The sequence below is a fragment of the Syngnathus typhle genome, linkage group LG4, assembly GCF_033458585.1.
Source record: "Syngnathus typhle isolate RoL2023-S1 ecotype Sweden linkage group LG4, RoL_Styp_1.0, whole genome shotgun sequence".
In the NCBI taxonomy this organism is placed as follows: Eukaryota; Metazoa; Chordata; class Actinopteri; order Syngnathiformes; family Syngnathidae; genus Syngnathus; species Syngnathus typhle.
In genome coordinates, this window is record NC_083741.1 from 7914079 (window position 1) to 7924743 (window position 10665).

General features: G+C 40.8%; 2 protein-coding genes across 2 annotated transcripts; both read left to right on the plus strand.

The window, feature by feature from the left end:
- The first annotated feature begins 781 nt into the window (after positions 1–781).
- On the plus strand, positions 782–2177 carry LOC133153325 (cystatin-B-like). Its single transcript, XM_061277557.1, has 3 exons — positions 782–982; positions 1066–1167; positions 1927–2177. The coding sequence occupies exons 1-3, from the start codon at positions 917–919 to the stop codon at positions 2053–2055; spliced, it is 297 nt and encodes a 98-aa protein (XP_061133541.1). The 5' UTR covers positions 782–916; the 3' UTR covers positions 2056–2177.
- Positions 2178–3129: 952 nt separating this feature from the next.
- kiaa0895l lies at positions 3130–10204 on the plus strand. Its single transcript, XM_061277552.1, has 7 exons — positions 3130–3467; positions 5031–5784; positions 5864–6007; positions 6535–6667; positions 7440–7745; positions 8580–8677; positions 8808–10204. Exons 2-7 carry the CDS (start codon positions 5062–5064, stop codon positions 8967–8969), a joined length of 1566 nt encoding a protein of 521 aa, XP_061133536.1. The 5' UTR covers positions 3130–3467; positions 5031–5061; the 3' UTR covers positions 8970–10204.
- Positions 10205–10665: the final 461 nt, after the last annotated feature.

The following is a 10665-nucleotide window of genomic DNA, read 5'->3' on the forward strand; positions in this document are numbered from 1 at the left end:
TGATGCAAAACAATTAGCTAGCAATGCAAAAGGCAAACGTGTTTCTTTAAATAATAAAATGTTATAACTATAACTCAAAACTAAAGTCGTGATACAGTAATCAGTACAATTAGTGCAAAGTGGGATGTACAATATTATTGACAGTGCTACTGTTAACATTTCTGCTCTTCACAATCTCTTGTTCAATTATAATAAAGCCACAATGTATGAGTTTGGGTGCACAGGAACTGCCTGCTTTTTTGCTTCCCTGCTGAGTTTAAATGTGACTTATTTCTCATGTGATTTATTTATGTTCATTTGCCCCCCCCCCCCCCACACACACACACCCAACAACCACCACCGCCAGATTTCATGGCCTTTATCTTAGTTTCCAAAAATGCAACTCCTTAGTTAATGTGTCTATTTACACAGTAAAAAAATAAATGTCCAACTTTCTAAAACATTTTATTGCGAAGCGGGTTGAATAATTTTGAACGAAACACGTATCATTACTTAGACACTATGTACTCGGATCATGGATTTAAAAAAAAGGCAAATCCCCGTTATACAATGTAAATCTCAAATGTATAAATATATAACAAATAGTACATGATTTAATGAAACACATTTAGTTTTTATTTCATTTCATGGTCAAAATGCGGCATTCTGCTCCCTTTAAGAGAAGCGCATATGTGATGAAATACAAGTTGACGCCCCTTTCTGGTGTTACGCCTCTTTGGAATAGTTCGCTCCTTTCCAACACCACGCCCCGTCCGTCTTGCGGTCTGCATACAGATGCTGTTGCCTCCCAAACGCGAATGGTACAGTCCATTATTAGTCATCGTCACATGACAAAGCGGTAGTGTTCAACTGGACAGACGCACGAAATCTTGCACTTTTAATCCACAGTCTCAAGACTCAAGACCCAAGACTCAAAATGATGTGCGGAGGGCTTGGTCAAGCAGTTAATGCCGACGAAGAGATTCAAAAAATATGCGACAAAGTGAGTAAGGAATTTGACACGATTGATTGATTGGTTTGAAAGTACAGCAAAAAAATATATCAACCAAAAACCGATGCCTGCAGGTAAAGTCTGATGCTGAGGGAAAAACTGGGAAGACTTTCGACGTCTTCATCGCCAAGAGTTACAAATCCCAGGTTGTGGCTGGGACCAACTACTTCATCAAGGTAAGCTCGAAGCAAGCGAGAAAAAGTTGGTCGGCCTGACGTTTGATATTTGATATTTGATATTCCGTTTGTTTTAGGCACCGTCTATTCATTACATGTCCTCAGGTGACATATCAGACAAGTCATCATAAATCAAAAAGATTTATTATATTTATTTTTCGGAAAGCACTAACTGATATAAATTGTATACTACAGCTTACTAAAGCTGAAAATGTGATGGTAACGATCATTATAGAGAAATAAGAGGCTTTGACGTTACAAAATTACACATAAATTGAACAAATGTTCATCAAAATCGGATTCATGCCTCTATTACAATGTCACGAGCCCCCACCGGCTAACGCAGGGGTGTCAAACTCATTTTTTCGCGGGCGGCATTGTAGTCATAGCTTTTTTCGGAGGGCCATTATGACTGCCAACCCAAATAAATGTATGAGCACCTCATATTATATACAGTAAAAGCTACAAAACAAACGGACAAAAAACTGGTCAAATATTTTTAAAAAAAGATATTAAAAGTGAAGACAATTTGCAATTCTCATAATGACACTAATTTGATGCACAATTTGTCTTCGCGGGCCACATAAAATGATGTGGCGGGCCGTATCTGGCCCCCGGGCCGTGAGTTTGACACTTGTGGGCTAATGTATAGTTCACTTCCTTCTTTTTGTTACCCTTAATGAGTATAACATTTCAAATGTAGATGGTTGGAGCAGTTGAGTGGCTCTTCTAAACATTTGTGTTCTCATACTGTTGTAGGTGCACGTGGGAGGAGACGACCATGTCCACATGCGTGTTTTCCAAAGTCTGCCCTACGCTGGTTCAACGATCGAGCTGGTTGACATCCAAGTGTCCAAGACACACGGAGATGCCATTGAGCACTTCTGAATAACAAACAGAAAGTCTCTCCGATTTTCCATTGAGGGTCACTTTGGGGTAGTTGCATATTGGGGTACTGGCACATTGGAATTGGTATATTTTGCAAATGGCTGAATAAACCTCAAATGTGATTTTTTTTTTTTTTTTTGCCAGGCCTGATGTGAGTTTGTGTGCATTTTCAGACATTCAAAAACGGGGGTGTCAAACTCACTTTTGTCGCGGGCCACATCGTAATTATAGTTTCCTTTGGAGGGCCATTATGACCGTCAACGCCATATATGATACATTATAGGCTACACAACAAACTGATGAATATGTTTTGAAGCAAGAGATGTTCAAATATTTAAAAACGATGTGGTAATAACAATTTCTAGCAATACCTCTATTTTGTGAAATGAAGACAATTTGTAATTTTAATATTGACGCGTGACTTTGTACCGTCAATTTGTCAGTACGGCCATATAAAACGATGTGGCTGGCCGCTTCTGGCCCTGGGCCTTGGGTTTGACACTTATGTTCAAAAACAACTTTATTTTCTTGCCAAACAAAATTAGTTTGATCTGATCAGAGTTTGGATTAAAATTATGATTAATGCACTGTATTCATGGACACTAAAATTATTGATCCGATTAGGACTCACACTTTCGATCGGAACAAATCACTTTGACATGCGCAGATTGACCAAACGCTACACGGAAATAGTAGAAGAAGAAACCGTAGCGACTTCCGTGTCAATAAAACATTGTTACGTCAAGTTAACACTTCCTAATGGAGCTGCAATACTAGTTTTGATTTTGTGAATTATTGTAACGTTGAAATTTGTTCCCAGGGTGATTTGATTGATTGAGATATTTTTTGTGTAAAAGCCTCGCCCTTCATACAATAATGGACACGGAGATGTGGTCACAACAACTCAATCAGCATTTTGCAAAAAATAGTGGGAACCGTAATTGTTATGTCAGCACTTTTGAAAATGACAGGAACTGGAAGTGCTGTATCAGCGTTTTGGATTCATGCCGAAAGGCGGGCCTGAATCCAAAACAAAGCAAAAACTTGTTGCTGATAATCTGTGAACGAAAAATAATTTGTCACAATTGTTATGTTGATGTAATGCGTGACATTTTATCGTCACTTGAACCGGAATAGAGTGGAATTGCTTTTCCGGTGTCGTGCGTCATCACGCAGCGTCGCGTGACGTCATATGTTCCAACGCCATCGCCGCTTCCTGGCCGGTCCAGGCAGGCGCCTCAGGCCCGCTCCACACCGGACCCTTTTCTGTCCTCTCCTGCTCCAGAAGCACTCGGCTGCCTGCTGCTGAGGACCTCCGGCTGGCTGTCATGTACGACTGAACGGTGGGGAAGAATGAAAACCTCTTCCCAGCGCTGATTGGTTGGGAGTAGTTTGTGGAGGAAATGTTGATGGTAAGAACATTTGTTTGTATTATCTTGAGAGGCAATATGAAATGTGTTTCAAATGCAAATTTAGTGCAAGATCTAGTTTTCTTCCAATTACTTAAATGTATTATATTATTGGGAGCAATTTCTGAGAAGATTTAATCTGCAGCAGTGGTGGAAAGTAACGAAATACAAATACTTAGGTGCTGTAACTAAGTAATTTTGTACCTAGATTTTTTGTATCTACACTACTGTTAAAAAGTTTGGGGGCACCCAGACAATTCAATGTTTTTTATTGAAAACCAACATAATTGCACAAGGGGTTTTAATGGTTTTCTAATCATCCATTAGCAATTAGCAAACACAATGGACCATTAGAACACTGGAGGAATGGTTGCTGAAAATGGGCCTCTATGTAGATATTGCATTAAAAAACAGATATTTGCAGCTAGAATTTACCACATTAACAATGTATGAAGTGTATTCTTGATTAGTTTAATGTTATGCTCATTGAAAAAAATAGCCATTTAATTTTAAAAATGAGGACATTTCTAAGTGACAGTGTACAGTGGTAGTGGTATACTTTATTCGAGTATTTGTTCATCAGTTGATTTTTTAAATTTGTTTGTAAATATATCTATGTTCTATTTATTACTTTGTCAAAATGTGAACACAATTTTTTATCGCTTTGTCAAAAGAAGTTCCTAAGGAGAGGTGAAGGCAACCTGGAGTTGAGATATTTGATTGACTGATTGATTGATTGATTGATTGATTGATTGATTGTGGAAAACATAGGGATAGCATCAGGATTAATGTCAAGGGAGTATCAATGACAGCAGTCTGGCTGTGAGAATGATTCATGGAGAATTTGTTGTCTTGTGGCAGCCTAAAAATAATCTTCTGGTGTCTGTCTTAACTGAGGAAGTACACAAATGTACCATGAAGTCGTTGCAAAAAAATAAAAAATCTAGTAAAATGTAATTATTGCCAGTAACCTTATTGGACATCAGATGGAAAAGAAGCGGTAGAAGAATGGCACAGCTGCTGAACCTTATGCAAAGGAGATGTGTTGGACTGTGTGAAGGAAAAGGCCTAAACCCCCCCACCCCCCGATACATTAAAACTACACGTTTTCGAGTAGGGCTGCTCGATAATGGGGGGATAATATGAATTATGATTTATTTGTAATCACGATTACACGATTTTTGTGCCAAATATAAACAATTATTTATGTTTGGTACAAAAGAATATCTTTATAAAAAACTATTAAGATGAATACATTTCTTTGAAACATTAAGTTCCTTTATACACTATAAAATGTATTTAAAAAAAAAGAGTTTCTAATGTATAAATGAGGTTTCCTTGTGTAAACTAACATAGTGCATTGAATATTAATTAATGTTGTGTAAATTAGCAATTGTTATCAACTCGCTCCACAATTGCCCTTAACGATTAAATGACCTTTTAGTTTTATATGACATCAGCAACGTGTTACAGTTTTACTCAATTTGAATTGCTTGTTTGAAAAATAAAATGTGCAATTTATCCGCTAGCTGTGTGATTCCCTGATCTCTGTTCTGTCTGCTCCAGCCCGAGTGAGGCAGAGCTGGTGGCTGAGGTGATGGTGTTGGACTCGAGTGAAGTCCTCATGGATCATGTCGAGGGTGAGTATCCCGAAGGCGGCGGGCTCCAGTCGGACAAGTCCAAAGTCGTCAAAGCGAGCAGTAGCAATACAACGACGCTGAGACCTCGGGCCGTAAGGCGCCGTGTTTCCAAGCAGGCCAAGGCACCCCCAAATGGGTTCCTGGCTCAGAATGACACTAACCAGGTGGAAGACAGCAAGTTAGTGTCAAAAGCGGGCGATACGCCCAGGCCAGCTCTCCGTCGCCCCCTCAGCCTAGACATTACACCACAGCGCCTGCGAAGGTCTCAGGAGCAGATGGCAGAAAGGCAGCTCACGCAACCACCTTGGCGCAGCGGGTCGGCCGCCCCGTCACCTCCTGCTCGCAGCCGGACTAGCCTCAGCCTAGGTGCCGGTGGTTGGATGCGCCGCAGTGAGAGCACGTGCTCAGTCAACCAATCCCTGGGGCTGCGTGCTAAAAAGGGGAAAATGCGACCCGCCACCTCCCTACCACACATCGCTAAAGGTGTGGGAAGCATCCCACCGTCCACCTCCCCCAGGCCGTGTCTGCTTGTTGCTCTCAGGCCTCTAAACCTTGAGCAGGAGAAGAAAAAGTTTTTCCAGTCTGACTACAAGTATGAGCCCCAATTTGAATATGCCCAGCCGGAGCAGAACTCCGTGCTAGACAAGTACAGCGAGGGCTCTGGCCTCTTTCTCGAGCAGGTATGTCACAATCGGAGAAACCAAATCGTTTTATCAATCAAGTGTGAGTTCACATTGGGCGGTTTGTGTGTGACTGCAGGCTATTGGAATCATGGAGTGTGTCCTGAACAAGTTTGGCTCCTATGAGACTTTTGAGGAGGTCACAGGTGGAACTGTGCTTCCTAAGAGTCAGGTGTGGGCCACCGTGCGGAAATATTTGCAAAAGGAAGGCTGTGTGGGTGAGGTAAGTGCAACCCCAAACTTTAAATGTGTAAACCTCAGACATTAAACATACACATTAAACATAAACAAAAATACATAACCATTTTGTGGCATCTAGGTTACCATAAAACCAAACACATTATTTTATATTTTAAATTTGTATTTATTATTTGTATCTGAGAATGGCTCAGTGGCACGTTCCTGTGTCGTGGCAGTCACACACAATGAATGAACTCAGGGCTCTAGATTAACTTTCCTTTTTTTTTAGGAGTAGTGGCCCACAAAATAATATTTGAGCATCACAAGCAGAACACCAGTGTTGTCATAATTCCAACATTTTGACTTTGATACTATACCTGCATAAAATACCTACAATACCAAATAAAATCCAAGAATCCCCCACCCGCACACCCCAAATTTAGTTTCTGATTTTGAGCATTTTTTTCCCCACCTTCAATAGAAAGAAATAATAAATATTGAAAACTTTGACGTGGCCCTTTAAAGACCACCCGTAATACTTTGTCTATGTTTGTGTGTGTGCATTTTTAGGTTGTGGTACGTCTCTCTGATGAGCTGCTTTCTCAGGCCGTCATGATGGTGGAGAGCTGTCGTCCAACTCTGACCATCAACCTGGCCGGAGCACGTCAGCACTGGCTAGAGGGGATGCTGAGACACGAAATAGGTGAGCTTGCACAAGAGCACTCTCAATTGGATGTCAAGTTTTCATCAGTTCCATTTTTTCCCTCCTTTTATCTGTGGTCGGAGAGCACCTGTGTCTTGGTGTGTCTTATCACCTTCAGCAGCACTGCCAATTTAACTCTATAGCAGGGGTGTCAAACTCATTTTTTTTTGTGAGCCGCATTGTAAACATAGCTTCTTTCGGAGGGCCATTATGACTGTCAACCCAATTAAATGTATGAGTACCTCATATACAGTAAAAGCTACAAAACAAACAGACAAATAACTTGTTTTCAAATCAAACGTGTAAAAACTGGTCAAATATTTAAAAAAAATATATTATTAAAAATGAAGACAATTTGCAATTCTAGTAATGACACGAATTTGATGCACAATTTGTCATCGCGGGCCACATAAAATGATGTGGCGGGCCGTACCTGGCCCCCGGGCCTTGACTTTGACACGTGCTCTATAGTAATGATAAATGTCATATGCGGCGGCACGGTGTCGCACGTCCGTCTCACAGTGCAGAGGTTGCGGGTTCGATGCGTGTTCTGGTGCGTCTTCTCCCTGTGCCTGCGTGGCTTTCCTCCGATTTCCTCCCACATCCCAAAAACATGCTAGGTAGGCCAATTGAGCACTCCAAATTGCCCCTAGGTGTGAGTGCGAGTGCGAATGGTTGTTCGTCTCTGTGTGCTCTGCGATTGGCTGACAACCGGTTCAGAGTGTCCCCCGCCTACTGCCTACAAGTTTTTCTCTTGTGTGTGCCCGGTCAGGCACACATTATCTGAGAGGCGTCAACAACAGTCTTCAGCCATGGGCCACGGCGGAGGGCAGAAAGCAGTTTGGCCTCAAGCCAGCCAACCCCACTGAGGAGGGGCTGGCCAGCCTGCACAGTGTGTTGCTAAGGAAGCAGCCATACTTGTGGCGGGCCGCTCTTCTTTACTATACAGTTTTCCATGCCAGCAGCATGAGCTTCAGCCAGCTCTTCAGTCATGTGGCACGCTTTGTTCAGCATCCAGACGTCCGCTGGGAATACTGCCTGCGTGCCAAGAGAGGACAGACGGACACTTCACAACCGGGTGAATGCACGCACGCTTTGGCCATCACGTTCTCATCCGCATCGTTCTCTTGAACTACTTTAGAAAAGTACTCGCTCATTGTTTGATCGAATGCTTCACGAGGCTCATGAACTCATGCCAAAATATTGTGGGGTCTGAGACAATTCAACAGACAACTATCATCATGAATTTTAATCCTCATGGCATAAGCACTTAATAATAATGGAAAGTATTGTACACAATGGATGTGCCAAAGCATCCACAACTTGGTCTAAGAAATGAAAAACCAGATTTTTCTGGGGGTCTGCACAAGTAGGGCTTTTTGAGAAATGAATTTCTGATCTGAGAAATGTACCAAACCAACTGAGGAAAAGCTGAAAGACACTTTGACTATACTTCAATTCAAGTTGTTGACTTGCCTGCAGTATTTTAAGCACTCAGCATGACAACTTCGCAAAATCCTACCTAGCAAGTGTGGCGTAGACTTGCATCCCAAAGTCACAAGTCGGATTATAAAAATACTGCAAACAAATCTATGAATGTATCCCTTCAAACAGAAAGATGGAAAGATGTGGACTGCACTTAAGCACTGAAATCTCAACACCATATAATTAAATACATTCTGATTTGAATTATATTAATTATTTAGCTGGAGCGACCACAGTTCACACATAAGAAAAAAAACAATGCAACTACATTCCCATAGCTTTGCTAATGTTGTGAAATGACGTACAAAGTAATGCTAAATTTGCTCATGTGAATGAAATGCGGTAGATATATAACTTTTCTATTTGGCACAATTCATGTTCAAGCATCATTAATTTATCTATTTTAATCTGTGTGGTTCTTTCGCAGGCTGCTTCAGTAAAGACCAAGTTTATTTAGACGGGATCCTGCGGATACTTCGGCATCGAAGGAACATCGACTTCAAGATGTTGACTTCCTTAGGAAAGGTCTGTCAGTGCCTTTATGCATCAACGCAATCGTCTTATTTGACATTTCTATTAAAAGGGGGATCACAGCTCCTTACAAATGCAAACCAACATACACATTCACATAGTTGATTATTTGTGTTGCTTTTAGGTGTCCTATGAAGATGTGGAGAAGCTACGGCACATAGCAGTGATCAACAACGCCAGAATCCCACATTTCATGCAAGACCAGGAGCGCTACCTCCAACATCTGGATCACATTGTCGCAGTGAACAAAGTCGACGATTCCACATTGGAGCAATTGCTTCCTTGACCCCCTTGCACCACCTGAAGCCACTCGGTGAGCTGAATGGCACCAAAAATGATTCAGTGTTAGCCATTCTCTGAGCACTTTTTATTCAACTTGAATGTTACAAATAAAAAGGGACGTACGCACAAGCACCTCTCGCTCCATTCACTTTTGTCCATGGCATGTATGTAAAGGCTTTTAGGCACAGCAAAGCTCCCTCACTCACCTTCTCTCACTATGATTTCACGTCACGCCTCGTCATATGCACTATAACTATCAGATTAATGTCAAATTATCATCGCAACCAACGACTGTACAAGACACTGCTGCAAATTAATTTCAACAATCACATGTATTTATGCAATTTTTTTTAGGGTTCAAACTGAATGTTACCAACATTAGCTTTAAACATATTTGTATGTTGTGGTCTTTTTTTTGCCTTAGAACATTTGTATCATGTAAATTAAAATGACACTAATATATAATCATGGGAGGTCATGAATCTTTGAAATCAAGTGCCGGTGGCTTCAGGGAGGATTTACATTTCAGTGTTCCTGAGAGTATGATTTGTCTTAACGTTGTTTTGGGTCTTTCTATCAATCGGATACTGTGATGTGATCCAGCGATAAAACACTTGAGGAAAATTGTTGAGAGGATTGATGTCATTTTTGCGTAGCAAGATTAACAGCAACTCCCTATTAACATTACACCTATGGCTTTAAAACAAAACTATCATGTTTCAATTTTTTTTTTTTTTTAATCAGCAGCCGTTGGTCCATCATGAGTGAACGTGCCACGGCACTATCATTTGACTTGCCCCGATGGCTTTCTCCTCTTGTGTTTTCTTGCTACTTTCTACTATCTCAGGTTAACTCCTTTTGGTTCAAACATTCCTCGGACACATTCTGGCAGGTAAACCAGGACCGGGTTGGGGGTGGTATCGCAGCCAGACCTGATCAACCTGAGGGTTTTTTCTAGACTCAGATTACCTTCAATCAAGGAGTGTGTAAATTGAGCCCCAACTTTCTTTCTCCCCCTCCTCCCTTGTGTTCTCTCTCCATCTAAGATCTTGAAGCGCCGTAATGTCTAATGCCGACAAGCCTGTACGCACTGTTAGTCATTGTTTTTTATGTTTCTTGGGCAAATTTAGCCTCTTAATTACATCTCGTTGCCTAGTATTTGGTAACGACAATAAAGGTGATTGATTGATTTCCATGAACTTGAATGTACTGTGTATTTAATAAATATCTGCTACGTAATTGGAGTTTTTTTTTAAATTTCATCTCCTGCTGTAAATAAGCTAACACTGTTATGTAGCGTGTGTTTTTTACAACATATTTAACAGATTTTTCAAAAATCTAAGGAAAGCCTGGTGTTTATCTGTAACACTCCTGATAATTTGTTCTGCATAAGTGAAGTGTTTTGTTTTCAGGGCACTTTCTGAGGTACGGTTATTTAAAGGTCGATTTTTGAGTGATTAAAAAAAAAAATGTTTTTGGGTCACTTTATAACCCAAGAGTTGGCTTATGTTTTAACTGATTGTACATTCCAAATATAGTACATAAATTGAACTGGTAACTTGTCATGTTTAGGCCAACATTAAAAAGGATTAATAGCAATGTAGCAACTTTGGCAAGCCACAATGCACGTGTGTAAATGAATTTGGGGCATTTCTTAGGGTTAGACCAGGGAGTGGATCTTGAGAGAAGTTTCAAGACTG